Source organism: Camelina sativa, chromosome 6 (genome assembly GCF_000633955.1).
Source record: "Camelina sativa cultivar DH55 chromosome 6, Cs, whole genome shotgun sequence".
NCBI classification, from domain to species: Eukaryota; Viridiplantae; Streptophyta; class Magnoliopsida; order Brassicales; family Brassicaceae; genus Camelina; species Camelina sativa.
In genome coordinates this window covers 3,631,956-3,647,350 of record NC_025690.1, presented here as the reverse complement: position 1 = coordinate 3,647,350, position 15,395 = coordinate 3,631,956, and the positions used below count along the sequence as shown (strand labels likewise).

The 15,395-nt window shown below is 35.7% G+C and overlaps 4 protein-coding genes across 4 annotated transcripts; 1 reads left to right on the top strand and 3 right to left on the bottom strand.

Annotated features, from left to right (window-relative positions):
• LOC109133277 (disease resistance protein RPH8A-like) lies at window positions 1,283-2,840 on the top strand. Its single transcript, XM_019246270.1, has 4 exons — window positions 1,283-1,366; window positions 1,421-1,564; window positions 1,832-2,191; window positions 2,364-2,840. Exons 1-4 carry the CDS (start codon window positions 1,283-1,285, stop codon window positions 2,838-2,840), a joined length of 1,065 nt encoding a protein of 354 aa, XP_019101815.1.
• LOC104790306 (alanine--tRNA ligase, chloroplastic/mitochondrial) lies at window positions 2,856-7,214 on the bottom strand. Its single transcript, XM_010516029.2, has 8 exons — window positions 7,020-7,214; window positions 6,453-6,548; window positions 6,156-6,361; window positions 4,490-6,061; window positions 4,126-4,401; window positions 3,804-4,013; window positions 3,521-3,678; window positions 2,856-3,394 (listed from the first exon to the last, which is right to left on the bottom strand). The coding sequence occupies exons 1-8, from the start codon at window positions 7,102-7,104 to the stop codon at window positions 3,058-3,060; spliced, it is 2,940 nt and encodes a 979-aa protein (XP_010514331.1). The 5' UTR covers window positions 7,105-7,214; the 3' UTR covers window positions 2,856-3,057.
• Window positions 8,122-9,540, bottom strand: LOC104790305 (protein COFACTOR ASSEMBLY OF COMPLEX C SUBUNIT B CCB1, chloroplastic). The gene is made up of 4 exons (XM_010516028.2): window positions 9,011-9,540; window positions 8,794-8,915; window positions 8,557-8,709; window positions 8,122-8,466 (listed from the first exon to the last, which is right to left on the bottom strand). The coding sequence occupies exons 1-4, from the start codon at window positions 9,344-9,346 to the stop codon at window positions 8,274-8,276; spliced, it is 804 nt and encodes a 267-aa protein (XP_010514330.1). The 5' UTR covers window positions 9,347-9,540; the 3' UTR covers window positions 8,122-8,273.
• Window positions 10,279-12,898, bottom strand: LOC104790304 (nodulation receptor kinase-like). Its single transcript, XM_010516027.2, has 8 exons — window positions 12,603-12,898; window positions 12,146-12,370; window positions 11,813-12,021; window positions 11,600-11,726; window positions 11,416-11,490; window positions 11,155-11,338; window positions 10,936-11,068; window positions 10,279-10,858 (listed from the first exon to the last, which is right to left on the bottom strand). Exons 2-8 carry the CDS (start codon window positions 12,294-12,296, stop codon window positions 10,595-10,597), a joined length of 1,143 nt encoding a protein of 380 aa, XP_010514329.1. The 5' UTR covers window positions 12,297-12,370; window positions 12,603-12,898; the 3' UTR covers window positions 10,279-10,594.

Below are 15,395 nucleotides of genomic sequence, written 5' to 3'. Positions count from 1 at the left end.
CATTTCACTAATGATCCACTTATTAAAAAACAATTAAAATATATTTATATAATTAAAATATATTTTTTTTTTTTTTGAGAAACTCTTCATGGGTTTTGCCGATGAAAGTGCTCTAAGGTTGCCCATATGAGATTTGAAACAACTAATGAGATTAGATAATATTTTCTAAATCTTCATAATTTTTTACATTAAAATGTTTATGAAAAGGAAAAAAACAACATATGTACATAATATAGTTGTATACAGTATTAAGGTATTTATAAGAAGAAAATAAAGAAAAAAATAACATATGGATATAAGATAAGTGTAAAATAGAATACATAAAAATAATCAAGCATTATTAGTCTCACTAATTTTTTATAGTCTATTTTATGAATTTACTCACATCTATTTGTAATGATCTTAAATATCCAATTATAATTAGCTATCAAATTAATATTTTAAAGTATTATAAATTTTTCATATTAAAAAAAATACAAATAATTAAGGAAACAACAGAAATCCACATAGGATTTAAACATCAAATCACAACTAGCTATATCATTAAGTTAAAATTTTATTATTTTTAAATATTAAAATACATAAAAATGAAAATAATATATAATATAAACTTTTTCTATTGGAAAAAGATCATTAGTTTATTTATTGGGATACATAAAATAATTCATATTAATCTCACTAAGTTTATAAATATTTCATTTGATAAGTTTATACATCTACTAGTGAGTCATATTGTAGGGGATGATGGTGTTCAAATGGTTTTGATATTCGTAGGGGTGTCAATTGGGCTGTCCATGTCAAAATGGACACATACGTTTTATGGACATTTATGGTCAAAACCCAAATAGAACCATGTCCAAATATAAACCAAATAAGACCATGACCAATTGGATTGTCATGGGTCCAGAACTCAATTAAGCTAACAACTTATAAATTCATCATAACACTCAAAAATTCATACATAACACTCATAAATTCATATAAAACTCATAAATGCAAGTCTTATTCATGGAAGTTGCACATGGTCTTTACCCTAGTGTTGAATGATAAAAGTGATGAAAATGAACAAAAAAAAAATTCTCCAAATTTTGGAATCCCTAATTTTGAAGGATTATTGGACAGCCCATGTCCAGATGAGTTCATACCATTTTTTAGCGGACTAAATAGGTTTTGGGTCCATTTGACCGCTTCAAATTTGGTCATAACCAAAACCGGTCCAATTTAATTTGGAAATAGACAGCCCATGGTCCCTAAGCCCAATTGACATCTCTAGATATGCGGGATGGGCGGTGTTGGGAAAACCACTCTAGCTAGACAAATTTTTCATCATGAGACGGTGCGGCGTCATTTCAGTGGATTCGCTTTGGTATTTGTTTCACAGGAGTGTAGACAAAAGCATGTGTGGTGGGTGATGTTATAGAGCCTTAGGCCGAAAAATGAGGAACAGAGGATTTTGGAGATGACAGTGTCTGGACTCCAAGATGAGCTGTTTAAGCTACTTGAAACCGAGAAATGTTTGATTGTCCTTGATGACATGTGGAGCAGTGCAGCTTGGGAGCTTATAGTATGTAGAAAATGTTGGAAGAGATTTAGGTCGATGATTTATTGTAAGAGATTCAACAAATGCTCAAACATTGTGGAGGGTTACCATTAGCCTTGAAAACTCTTGGAGGGTTGTTAGCTACAAGACGTACTGCTTCCGGGTGGAGAAAGGTACACAACAATATTGGATCTCATACTGTAGGAGAGATTGGTGAAAATGGCGGCATTGGTAGTTTGGTATTCAATGTGTTATCTTTTGAGTTATGAAGATTTACCTTCTTATTTGAAGCACTGGTTTCTTTACCTTGCCCATTTCCCGGAAGATTATGAGATACAAACAGACACATTGTTCAATTACTGGGTCGCAGAAGGAATAGTGGCGGTGCATAATGAAGAGACTACTATTGTAGATGTAGCTGAGGATTATTTGGAGGAGTTGGTTAAAAGGAGTATGGTATTAGTGGGGAAGAGGAACACTGTGACATCAAGAATTGAATCTTGTCGTCTGCATGACACTGTTAGAGAAGTCTGTTTATTTAAAGCCAAAGAAGAGAATTTCATACAATTTTTCAATGCTCAGAGCCTTGTCACGAATGCTACTAACGCTCCATCACCTGCTGTATCCACCAACAGATCACGCAGACTCGCTGTACATTTGGTTGACGAAAATGAACCTAGTATATTTCAACAGAGATAGATTCAAAACCCCAAAGCAAGGACCCTTTTGTATATCACTAGATATTTCAGTCCTTGGATATTATCAACAGCAAGTTTTCGAGATTTAAGATCACTTCTAGTGCTGTTGGTTTATTTGGATTTAGAGATTTACGAGACAAGTGGTTCACATACCAAATGTCTTAAAGAAGATGAAGAACCTGAAATATCTTATGTTACCTGACGAACTAACCAATAAAACAAAGTTGGAACTAAGTGGTTTACGGAAGTTGGAGACCCTCAAGAACTTCTCACTACATCACAGTAGCGCTAAAGATCTCATTGATATGACCAAACTCAGAACGTTGTGGATCTGTTGTGCCTCCGTTAACCCTGAAGAGGAAGTTTTACCTTTGTCGCTCGGTGCATCACTGAAACAGTTGGAGGAGTTGATGTTATACAACAAAAGAAACGGCCAGGCCCAAGCCGTGAAGATTGATGCAGGAGCCTTTGTTTCAGGTTTTGTAAAACTCAACCAGTTAGGTTTAGATATAAAGATATATAAATTACGTAATGAACTTCAATTCCCTTCCTGGATTAGACCACAAGACAAGGTTAGAAGTTTAAAATTATACCTAATGTAATTTTGTAACCGAAAATGTCATCAATAGCAACCTACTCAACATCTTATTGACTAATGATCCAAAACCAATTAAGTATTTCGTCTAGACAAATCAAATACCTTTTCTTATCATATCCATCAATCTATACATACCATTCAGTTTTCTAGAATCAAGCAATGTGCTCTTCCTTCTCCCTGTACAATCTTGTTGCATAGATAGTTTTTTCTGAATTTGTTCTTCAATTTAGCTTTTCGGATAGTGTTGCTATGAGATCTTCCCGAGCTTTCTCTAAAGCACTTGGGAGATTTTCAGGCTTTCTGCCGCCTGCTTGAGCGAAATTAGGCTTTCCACCACCTCCTCCGCCACACATCTTAGCTATGGGGCCAATGAATCTTCCTGCTTGAACTCCTAAAGAGACTACTCCGGGACTAAATGCAGCAACTAAACTAACCTTGTCTTTTTCTGGAGATGATCCTAGTACCACAGCTACTGGATCTTCCAGTGTGCTTACCAAATGCTCAGCTGCACTCTTTAATGAGTCAGCATCAGTGTCATCCATCGACTCAACGAGCACTCTGAAGAAATTAAAACATTCACAGGAAGAACTTTAGTTGATATTATAACGTTAGATCATGTGTCAAATTCTCTGAGCATAATTATCATACAAATCATTTATAGCAGGAAACAATAGATTTTGATACCTTATAGCCTGTGAAGTTCCTACTGTAAATGCTTTGTTCGATATAACAGATGATTTATAGACCGCTGCTTTTGAACGCAAGTCTGAGGCTTCTTTCTTAGCAGCACGCAGTTCCTCTACAAGATTCTCCACTCTGCTTGTAACATCCTCTGCTTTCACCTTCAAATTAGACCACAAGACAATTATATATGTCAAAAGTAACTACTACCCTTGAAAGCATCAAATATGATATTGGTTGACAAAAGAAGCAAATTTGAGAGGAAAACTCTCTAGAAGCGGCATACCTTGAGAGTCGAGCATAGACGTGTCATTTGAGAATCTCGTGAGTTTATGTATTCAATGAATGCTTCACCTGCAACCGCTTCAATACGTCTGATTCCAGATGCAACGCCCTGTTCTGAGATAATCTTGAAGGCTCGTATCTCTGCAGTATTGCCAACATGAGTGCCACCGCAAAGTTCCATAGAGACACCAGGGACTTCTACTACACGAACCTGCGATTAATGTAAGGGTCCTATTGGTCAAGCCAAATCAACTTATAACCAAACTGTAACACTTTATACACTAATGTGGTTCTCATAATTCAGGCTTTCACAACTCTCTTACCTCATTTTCATCATATTTTTCCCCAAACATTGCAATTGCTCCAGCTTGTTTTGCATCAGCAAGAGGAAGGACCTTTGTTTCAAGACGTGTAGCATCCCCAATCCACTTATTGATGAGGCATTCGATTTCCTCAAGCTCGTTAGCATGCAGGGAGCGATTAAAATTGAAATCGAATCTGAGGCGGTCAAAAGCTACTAATGAACCAGCCTGTGATGTTTCTTGTCCTATTACTTGCTTAAGTGCGGATTGCAGCAAATGGGTGGCCGTATGGTGAACCTGGAAAGTTAAAAAAAAAGGATCAAGAATTTGAAAAGGAAAGAGGTAGTTGGGGGATATTGGAATGTAAAATGACTTTTAAATGTACCTTCGCTCGTTGCCTTAAGTCTGCATCTACTGCTGCTTCCACCTCCTTGCCAACTTCCAGAGCTCCACTTTTTACAATGCCCTTGTGAACAAAAATTTTAAGAGACTTCTGCACATCACTTACCTCAACAACAGCTTTCTCTTGGTTCCCATCACTGCTAACATAAAGAAAACCATGATCAGCAATTTGACCTCCTGATTCAGCATAGAATGGAGTTCTGTCCAGCAAAATCTCTACATCACTGCCTTCAGAGACCCTTATCACAGGCTTCCCATTCACCAAAAGACTTTTTACAACAGCACGAGCAGAGAGACTGTCATATCCAAGGAACTCAGTGTCTGCAATATTTTTCGTGATGTCAGCATCGTCTTCAACTGTCAGTTTTACAACATTGTGAGCAGCTTGAGATTGACGCCTTTGATTCTCCATTTCCACTTCAAAACCTTTCATATCTATACTGACTCCACGTTCTTCAGCAACTTCTGCTGTTATCTCCACAGGGAAGCCATATGTGTCATACAAAAGAAACGCATCTTTCCCGTCTAGATAAGGCTTATTCTTAGTTCTATCAGCAACTGACAGCGCATCGTTAAGCTTTTGGTCAAGTAACTTTTCTCCTCTTTCCAGAGTTTTCTTAAAGTGAAGTTCCTCTTGTCTAATCTCCTCAATGATGCGTGGAGCCTTTAGTTTTACATCTGAGTCAATATATGTGCTCAATTCTATCACCTTTTCAGCAACTGCTGGCAAAAACGCTCCCTTTGGATTACCATTTCTATCCCCATTTATTCCGAGAGACTTCCCCTTCCGAACTGCCCTTCTTATTAGCCTCCTTACTACATAACCTCTGCCAATGTTTGAAGGCGAAACACCGTCTGATATGAGATAGACAACTGCACGCATGTGATCTGCAATCACTTTTAGACTTGTCTTTGCCTTGTCATTTGCAGAGTCGTATGAGATATTCGCCAACTCTGAGATCTTCGCAATGATCGGATATATTAAATCTGTCTCGTAGTTGTTTGGAACCTTCTGAAGGATTTGAGCCATACGTTCTAGACCAAGACCAGTGTCTATGTTCTTCTGTTTCAAGGGCTCAAGCAATCCATCTTCCGTCTTGTTATACTGCATGAAAACCAAATTGTAGAACTCAATGAATCTGGTATCATCCCCGAGATCAACATCTTCATCATAACCTCTCTCGGGATAGAAGTCATAGTATAACTCTGAGCATGGACCACAAGGACCAGTTGGTCCACTGGTCCAAAAGTTGTCAGCTTCACCCATTCTCTTTATCTGCTCAACAGGCACACCAACATCATTCTTCCAGATTTCAAAAGCTTCATCATCGTCTTCGTAAATGCTAACCCAAACTCTATTAGCAGGTAGCCCAAACTCTATAGTTGATAGCTCCCATGCCCATCTTATCGCTTCTTTCTTGAAGTAATCACCAAAGCTAAAGTTCCCAAGCATCTCAAACAAAGTATGATGCCTGGCCGTTTTGCCAACATTCTCCAAATCGTTGGTACGTATGCACCTTTGCGCAGTGGTTGCACAAGGAACCTGTCTAGGTACCTGCATCATTTCAAAAAGTCCCACCAATGTTAAAGGAAAAGTCTCTAAATGCAGGAGAAAACAGTAGTGTTTGGCTTGAATTGAGTATTGATACCTTTCCAAGGAAGATCTTCTTAAACTGAAGCATTCCAGCAATTGTTAATAAGACAGTAGGGTCCTCTGGTACAAGAGACGCACTTGGAAGCACTTTATGCCCACGAGATGCAAAGAATTCAAGAAAACGCCTCCGTATTGAGTCTCCACTAACGTCATTGGACTGACAATCCTCCTTAGCGTCCTCAGACACCGGCTGTACTGATACTGAAATCAACATAGTGAAGACATATCAGTCACCAAAATTCAATAGAAGAGACAAAAACAGATTATGTGGAAACACAATAAGTGTAAAAACCTGATGAACCCTTAGCAATAATCTGAGGTGACTGAATTGATCTGGGAAGCAAGATAGAAGAAGGAGAAACACCTGTAGAGGTTCTGGTAACAAAACCTTCAAACCACATTATAAATAAATTAACGACTACATGAGACAGAGAAACAAAGCAACAAGAAGACAGAGTGAGCAAAGCTCAAGAGCTTTATTTAATCAATCAAATTAGCGTGTGCTCTCTCTCAAGTTTCAAACAAGTTTTACTAAGTTCTTCTGAATCATAGAGGACACTGAAAAGAAAGAAAACAAGCAAATCGTAAAACCAAATTATAAAGATTTATACTTTCTGAAAAACCCTTGGAGCTGCCCAGTTAAGTTCAAAATTATAATAATCATGTACAGACCAAGATAATGACAAATTTCATGGATACGAGCCCAGAATTCAATTTTCCCACTAATTTTCATCTAGGTTATGAGTTTCTAATTTCACTAAATAAATCCTCAAATCCCTTCAATTAATATTCAATGATGATTATATATAAAAAAAAAAAAAATTGATTGCGAAAAAGGGAGAGAAGAACAGAACCGTACGTTTAGAAACGAGAATACAAGAAGGATGCGAAAGCAAAATTGGTCTAAGAGGAACATCGAAAAGGTTTACTCTTGTCAAATTCATCGGAGAGAGTGTGTGTGTTTCAGACAGAACAAGAAGAAGAAGAAGAAGAAGACACAGTAAAGGTTTACTCTTGTTTATCCACTTCTTTGTGGTTTTAAAAAATTTGATTAATCAAATCAATTGTTTTGTTAAATCTTAAACTAACTCGTTAAGGTTTAAGAGGGGGGAATCGTAAAAATACATACCTTCGTCATTAGAGTAGGAGAGATTTTTATCTCCCACTGTAGCCAACAAAGACAGCGACACCTTCTTAGAGATTTTTTTTTGTTTTTTCTTCTTCTTTTCTTAGTAAGATTTGTGTCATTAGGGTTATATAACTCTATTTATAATAAGTAAATAATGATTATTTGACCTCACATTAATTTAATTAATTAATATGTACCATCCAATATACATACAAAGGTAGAAAAAGAGAAACATACGGCTTTTGATCTCAGATTTGGTTGCATTTTTTGAAAGACCAAGAACCGAATAGTAATCCTAGAGTTGGACACAATCATTAAAAAGCAAATCAAGATCATAATAAGTAGAGAAGCTGAGAGATAAGAAAATAGGAGCACATGACATACGGCATCAGCTCTAACAGTGTAACGAGATCCTCTGCGAGGATGCTCATGCATATTACTACTGGACATTCCCGTCATTAACAAGAAAGGCAAGGACCCATGTGAGAACATACTCGACTTTGAAGCTCCCAAACAATTTATTTGGTTCATGGAACTGCAAGGTTGTGATGCTATTTATTTGGTTCATTGAACTGCAAGGTTTTAGTAATATGGACTTGCCTATCATTCACGAAGATCATACTTACCGATTCTTAGTAAGCTTGGACCATTAATAGAGAACTCGAGCTCAACAACAAAATTCTTGACATGGATTGGAGGTACCAGTCCAAACCGACCAAATCCTTTGTTTCATGTTCTTTTCTACTACCCAAAATCGAACTCAGGAACAAAAACTCAATTTCATTCAAAAGAACAGACTTGCTCAACCAAATGAAATGAACTATATACTATATCAACGATACATCCTAATGACACCTGTATTCAAATTGATTCATTTATAGTACATGAAACTATGAAAATGAGTTAAAAAGTCATTAAATCTCATCTCTTAAAACAAATATAAACACATTCCCCCAAAAGGCAAAATTGGGAGGTGAAATGTTATCATGATGATCTCTCAAAAAGACCTTTGACATAAACCATGCCTTTCTCACTAAACTGAAGCTCCTTCCTCATTTCTTCAACTTGAACATCATCTCCTTGAACCACAATCTCATCCAATCTCCCTTTTGGTCCCACCATCATCTTCACCTTTATCTCCTCTTTCCTAGACGCCTTCTTCCAGTAATACACTCCTCTGCAACACAATCATCACCAAATCATTCACAAAAACACTTTCATATAGACACAAACAGAGGGAGAGACAGAGAGAGAGAGAGAGCCTTACGCGAGTGGACTGAGAAGGATGATGAAGAACCAATTGTTTCCAAAATCTGGAACTGTAATGGTTAGAACAAGACCAACACTTGCTAAGCTTATACATGTACAAAACGTAAGCAGAGCAGCTTGTCCTCTACTTGGAACCATCTTCCCTTCAAACCTTTTTTAATCCCATAACAATGTCAGTAACACAACTAAACACAAAAAACCCCAATCGAAATTTTCTAAAACTTTTGTAGCTTACGTGATCGTTTCTCCTCGATCAGTAATGTTAAAGTTCTTCCTTGAGAAGAAAGATAGAATCTCTCCAGCTACTTGCTTTGGTTCCTTCTTGACTTCATTAACAACAAACGTCTTTCTCACTATCTGCAAATCCCCGCATTGGATTCAAGCTTAATAAAAAACCAAAAAAACTTGTGGTGAAATTTTAGGGTTTTGTATGTAATTCGTAAAGTTCGAACCTTTGATTTAACAGAGCGCTTGATGAGAGACCAAAGACCTGGAACAGAGATAACAAACAAACCCAAAGACGTATAATAGCTAGCCAATGAGTAACCACCACCAGTCTCATCCATTAACAGTAACGAATTAGGGTTTTGCTCCCACCATTGATGAATCTGAATCGCTGAAGAATATACAGCAGAGAGAGGCTCCACGATCATGGCGGTGACAGCAGAGACTCTGTTTCGCTTCGTGGTCATCCATTCCCGTCTCTGCCTTGGAAGCCCTTTGATTGTTACCTCTCTTGAAGTAACCCATGGACAAGACAACGGCGGAGTAATCAGCTTCGTCGCCATTGTCGAGAGCAGGAAAAAAAAATAAAGCTTTATCCTTGGCTAACGAGAAAAGCTTAAACCTTTACGAGATGGGTCTATCCAAAAATCGTGTGGTTCTCATTTTTTCTAACTTAAAAGAAATTAAAAATTTAACGGATTTTAATATTAGCTCTGTTTCTATGTTGTAAGAATCAAAACTCTGGTTTCTTATTTGCTTTTCTGAGCTTTTCAATCAATCAGTACTGTGTGTTTTTTTTTCTTCTGTAAGGTCAAGATCTGGAAGAGTAGATTAGATTTAAAATGAGACCCACCACTTTCAATAACGATTTCACCATCTTACAGAAGAACAGTCTTTATCATTAGATCTTCTCTCCCGACATAAAAATCAGACCAAACATGGTTTTGATTTTGCAATCTCTTCAAAGACTGTTTATAGTTCTGTGTGCCCACAAAGGTTGTAGCAAAACTAGCTAGGGACAGTCATAAATAAATCAGAGAGCATTGAGTTTTGATTTTTTTTTTGACTGAGACCAAAATAAAATAAATAAGACTTGCTTGACAAATTAGTCCAGTCCAAAGAGTTTTTATCCAATTGGCATCTTTTGATCAAAAACTTTTGAGACCAACTTGGTTATTATATCTCCTTTGGCAATAAAGGCTATAAAGGCATAGGTAGGTTGAAGCTAAGGTCAAAATCTTTCCCAAAATTGCTACTCTATAGTAAAAAAGTAGCTCTGAGTCTTTCTGTACAAACACAATAATTTGAGTTCTTCAGACAGGGAGTTATCACCTTCTGTTAGTTCAACTGCTAGCCAATTGGAATCTTTTGATCAGAACTTATTCAACTAACTTGGCAATAAAGGCTTTGAAGCTAAGTTCAAAAATCTCCTCAAGATGGTTTACATTATATTTAGAGAGTAAAATGTAAGTTTCTACTTATACAAGAAAGAAAGAATCACACAACATTCCACTCTTTGCTTCCTTTATATCAATAAATAATGTTTTTACAAAAGTTATATTTTCTGCACTATATTGTCAAAAAATAATTGCTGAAAATAACCTCCAAAAAGGAAGTATAAAGGAGGAAAAAAAAAAACAAACGAATAATAATAATAAGCTCAGCTGTTCTTTATACACTTAACACAAAACAGCTGATCAGTCTTCTTCTTCTTCCTCCTCCTTGTAAGTTCTCTGATTGTTTTTTTTTTATCTCAGAGACCTTACATAATATATATGTATATATATGTAAAAAGATGGTTCCTTTTTTAATCACTTTGAAGCTTTAAAAAGCTGACTTCCAAGAGTAACAGTTGGAGTACCTTCACCCATTACTGTTGTTAAGCTCACTTCTTTGTCCAGTATTCTCTCAAGCTCTGTCACAACATAACTCATTGTTGGTCTCTTCTCACTTGAAACATCAACACATATCAGTGTTAATGTAATAAGCTCCTCAACTCCTTCTGCTGTGTATGTACCTCCTAGTCTTTCATCAATCATCATTGGTATGTCCGCGTAATCCTTCAAGTTTTGCATCTGCAACTCCAGTGCATACAAGTGAGATTACATTGACAGCATTATGTGATCTGGATTCTGATCAAGTGAGTACATACCCATTCGACTAGCGTCTTTGTTGAGCTTGAAGGGGATGGTTCTGATGCTTCTCTTCCACTTACTAATTCCAAGAGGAATACACCAAAAGCATAGACATCACTTTTCTCTGAAAATCTTCTGAACTCTTGAACCCTGCACAATGGGAGGATCTGAGAAACTTGGATACAACAAAAAAAAGAGACATATGTGAGTGAGCCTAAAGGTAACATTTAAATTACTCTGGGGAGAGGAAAATCTGATCTGCAACAATGTGTGACGATGTACCAACATCCTCTCTTCCTAGGAAATTACGGACTCCTGCATCCGCAACCTTAGCAATGAAATTTTCATCCACAAGAACATTAGCGGTTTTGAAGTCCTTGTGTATCAATCGAGGACTCAGCGAGTGAAGATGCGCCAAGCCTAGAGATTAACAAAAGATCAGAACACAAGCTAGAGCTGACCTCAAATGAGCTTAATGGCTTTTGCATAGGATTTACCTTTAGCAGCTCCTATAGAGATTGCAAGCCTATGTCTGAATTCTAGCCTATTTCCAGGTACTTTACCACCAGCTCCTAATAAAAAAAGAAAAGATCCAAATGATGATCCAAACTCATAATCTTCAAACTGATTAAGTACCAAATGAGAAGAGCATTAATCTCTAAATAAAGGACAGAGAGTTACCGTACAGGTGACTGGAAACACTTCCATTAGGAACATACTCGTAGACAAGAAACTGCGTGTTACTTTCTTGACAATAACCCAATAGAGTAACAAGATTACGGTGATGGATAGACGATAGATAACGAACCTGAAAGAAACATGTGAAAGCCTCTCAAGACACTTATTGTTCAAAGACCATAAGCAAAAACACTAAACAAGAACATTTATATAAACCTCGTTAACGAATTCTTGAGTGGGAAGACCAGGTCTTTTCTTAATAGCTACAAGAACACCATCTTGAAGCAAACCTTTGTAAACCTCACCGAATTTGCCAATACCTATAAGACTTTTATTAGTAAAACTCTTGGTGGCTTGAGCAAGTTCCTCCATTTCAAACCTTCTAGCTTCTCTCATTGACAACTCAATTGCAACATTTCTTCCTTCTACAAAAAAGCACACAAATAGCAAAAGTAATCATTTAGCTATATCATCCAAGAGAAAGTCAATAGAGAGAGAGGAATTGGGAATTGGGAAGTGTTGGATGGGATTTGTGAGATTATTATTAACCTTGAGTAGAAGGATCAGAAGAGCCAGTCTCAGAAGTTCTTGAAAGATTCTTAGGACGAAAGACACAAAACCAAAGGAGAAAAAGAAACAAAGCAATCAATGCAAGAGCTCCTACAGCACCACCAATGGCAGCTGCAAGAATTGCTGACATTTGGAAAAACAAAACAGCCTCTTCTCTTTCTCTGTCTCACCGATGCTCCAAGCTACTACTACCATGCGATAACCCTGGACAAAGAAAGAATAAAAACAAGAATGTCGGCGAAAAGAAAAGTAGAAGAAGAAGAAGAGACAATTTTAAAAGCAAACAGAGCTTCTTGTTATTTGAGAGGTAAACTAAAAGAAAAAAAGGGTGTCAACTTGTAAAAATTGAATTTATGATTCTTATGTAAAAAAAAATCAATCAATCAAACATGCAGTAAAAAAAAAGAAAAGGATTCATTAATTAAAATAAAAAAACCTTGACAGATCTCCAGAAAATCTCAACTTCATCGGCGATTTAATATCACAAATTCAACAATCGATGGACGTGGACGTGATTCACCACAATTTTTTTTTTTTCCCACATTCAATGACAGGAAGAAGAGAAAATAAAAATCCTTAAATCAGCAGATTCAAGAAATCAAAGTTGGCTTTTTTTCGAATTAGAAACACAAAGCTTGGTGTGAAAATAGAAGAAGAAGAAGAGGAGGAAAGAAACATCAAATCACAGCGCACCGCCGCAGTTTCTTCTAGAACTCGAAGGTAAAGAGTAAGAAGAAGNGCACACAAATAGCAAAAGTAATCATTTAGCTATATCATCCAAGAGAAAGTCAATAGAGAGAGAGGAATTGGGAATTGGGAAGTGTTGGATGGGATTTGTGAGATTATTATTAACCTTGAGTAGAAGGATCAGAAGAGCCAGTCTCAGAAGTTCTTGAAAGATTCTTAGGACGAAAGACACAAAACCAAAGGAGAAAAAGAAACAAAGCAATCAATGCAAGAGCTCCTACAGCACCACCAATGGCAGCTGCAAGAATTGCTGACATTTGGAAAAACAAAACAGCCTCTTCTCTTTCTCTGTCTCACCGATGCTCCAAGCTACTACTACCATGCGATAACCCTGGACAAAGAAAGAATAAAAACAAGAATGTCGGCGAAAAGAAAAGTAGAAGAAGAAGAAGAGACAATTTTAAAAGCAAACAGAGCTTCTTGTTATTTGAGAGGTAAACTAAAAGAAAAAAAGGGTGTCAACTTGTAAAAATTGAATTTATGATTCTTATGTAAAAAAAAATCAATCAATCAAACATGCAGTAAAAAAAAAGAAAAGGATTCATTAATTAAAATAAAAAAACCTTGACAGATCTCCAGAAAATCTCAACTTCATCGGCGATTTAATATCACAAATTCAACAATCGATGGACGTGGACGTGATTCACCACAATTTTTTTTTTTTCCCACATTCAATGACAGGAAGAAGAGAAAATAAAAATCCTTAAATCAGCAGATTCAAGAAATCAAAGTTGGCTTTTTTTCGAATTAGAAACACAAAGCTTGGTGTGAAAATAGAAGAAGAAGAAGAGGAGGAAAGAAACATCAAATCACAGCGCACCGCCGCAGTTTCTTCTAGAACTCGAAGGTAAAGAGTAAGAAGAAGAAGAAGAAGAAGAAGAAATGAAGTCTTGTGTCGGAACGCAGACAATGCCGACAGAAAGTGACATTGTTCAGACAACAACAACAACTCTCTCTTCTCTCTCTCTCTCTTAAGACTCACTCAAAATTTTTTTTAACTTATACTTAACTGAGAATCCAACAACAACAACAACAACAATATGAAGAAGAATCAAAACTAAGTAACTTTGGTGAGTTTTTGTTTTACTATTGTGCAACCACCAAACCCATTTGTTTAATTTCAGAGGGGAGAAAAAAATAAAGAAAAAAGAAGGAATAAAAAAGGAGAACCTTTGAAGACAAGAGTAGAAGCAAGTGGGGTACTTCGCCAGTTTGCAATTACAGCGAAAGCAAAAACCTTTCCTTTTTTTTTATTTTAAAGGAAGAAAGATTCAGAAGGAAGAAAGAAACTTAAAGACCCGCCGTGTAACGCAGTTTCCGCCGCCGCAATTTTTTTTTTTTTTTTTTTAAAAGAGACGAACACAAATACCATCTGTCTCTGCCTTCCTTCTCTTTTTATTTTACTCCGCAAATCTCTCTGTTTTTTTTTCTCTTTTTTTTCGCATGTTTTTAATTTCTTCTTTATATTGGTTATTTTAGTACTTTATTAAATGAGTGAGTACTTGAATACTATTAGTATTAGACTACCTAAAAAAAGTTGGAATTTTTTTATTTTTTTAGTAAATTATTAAATAAGCAACCAATGATAGAGTGGGATTTATAACTCTTGAATTTTATAATTCTTAAGATTTCAATTTTCTTTTAGTCAAAAAAAAGGATTATGTCATGTTATAGTTTTATATTTAGTTTAAGTTTTTTATTCTTTATCATTTCCACACAGAAAAGAAAAAAAGAAGATTATTTTGGTAATATGTGAATTAGTGTCACAATGTTATTCGGTTTAAACCATTTAAGACTAAGAGCGTAGATTCTTTATTTCTATGTTAAATTTTATTGAATAGAAAGAAAGAAAATATATAAAAACATTGAATTTGAATTTAAACGTTTTATCGATTGCATCACGATAATTTTTTAGTCAAATGTTTTTGGTGAAATATGGATGTCTACAACTAAATTTCTAAACCAATATTGTGAAATGGTTAAAAAATAGATGAGTCAATTTATTAATTATATATTTTTATTAAAACAAGGTTGAAATAATTCATGACTATGTTAATATCAAGGAACAAAAATGCTATCCTACATGTAACTAGTGTTATAACCAATTTGCTGCTACACATTGATAAACTATATGTGTTAGATGATATCAGTGGTTATAATAGTTACTTCGTTGTCACATGACTCACATATCTGACTGCTACTAATATAATACTTGAATGCAACAACAAGCAATAATCGCAAGTAAAGAAAAATGAACTGTTGTTTTAACTTGGGTACTACTAGAAAGCAGCTGATTAAATAATTAACCTTTTTTTTTATTAATGACAAATTAATATCCAGCGAACAAACATTCATAAAATATTCTTTAAATAAAATATTCAACAAACTTCAAAAAATAAATATAAATAAATTTAAAAATGTAGGAGTTGGACCACAACAGATTACTAAAAACATCGACAGAGTAAAAAAAAAAAAAAAAAGG

Bases quoted from the DNA above. Each gene is read 5' to 3' on its own strand.
- LOC109133277 (XM_019246270.1), top strand. From the start codon at position 1,283: ATGGGCGGTGTTGGGAAAACCACTCTAGCTAGACAAATTTTTCATCAT. The intron at 1,367-1,420 runs GTATTTGTTTCA...GTGATGTTATAG, and splicing joins ATTTCAGTGGATTCGCTTTG to AGCCTTAGGCCGAAAAATGA. The intron at 2,192-2,363 runs GTACATTTGGTT...ATTTGGATTTAG, and splicing joins ACAGATCACGCAGACTCGCT to AGATTTACGAGACAAGTGGT.
- LOC104790306 (XM_010516029.2), bottom strand. From the start codon at position 7,104: ATGAATTTGACAAGAGTAAACCTTTTCGATGTTCCTCTTAGACCAATT. The intron at 3,679-3,803 runs GTATGCCGCTTC...TCTAATTTGAAG, and splicing joins GTCTATGCTCGACTCTCAAG to GTGAAAGCAGAGGATGTTAC. The intron at 3,395-3,520 runs GTATCAAAATCT...TAATTTCTTCAG, and splicing joins GGAACTTCACAGGCTATAAG to AGTGCTCGTTGAGTCGATGG.
- LOC104790305 (XM_010516028.2), bottom strand. From the start codon at position 9,346: ATGGCGACGAAGCTGATTACTCCGCCGTTGTCTTGTCCATGGGTTACT. The intron at 8,916-9,010 runs GTTCGAACTTTA...GGGGATTTGCAG, and splicing joins AGCGCTCTGTTAAATCAAAG to ATAGTGAGAAAGACGTTTGT. The intron at 8,467-8,556 runs GTAAGGCTCTCT...ATTGTGTTGCAG, and splicing joins ATCCTTCTCAGTCCACTCGC to AGGAGTGTATTACTGGAAGA.
- LOC104790304 (XM_010516027.2), bottom strand. From the start codon at position 12,296: ATGTCAGCAATTCTTGCAGCTGCCATTGGTGGTGCTGTAGGAGCTCTT. The intron at 12,022-12,145 runs GTTAATAATAAT...GCTTTTTTGTAG, and splicing joins TTCTGATCCTTCTACTCAAG to AAGGAAGAAATGTTGCAATT. The intron at 11,727-11,812 runs GTTTATATAAAT...TGTTTCTTTCAG, and splicing joins CTCAAGAATTCGTTAACGAG to GTTCGTTATCTATCGTCTAT.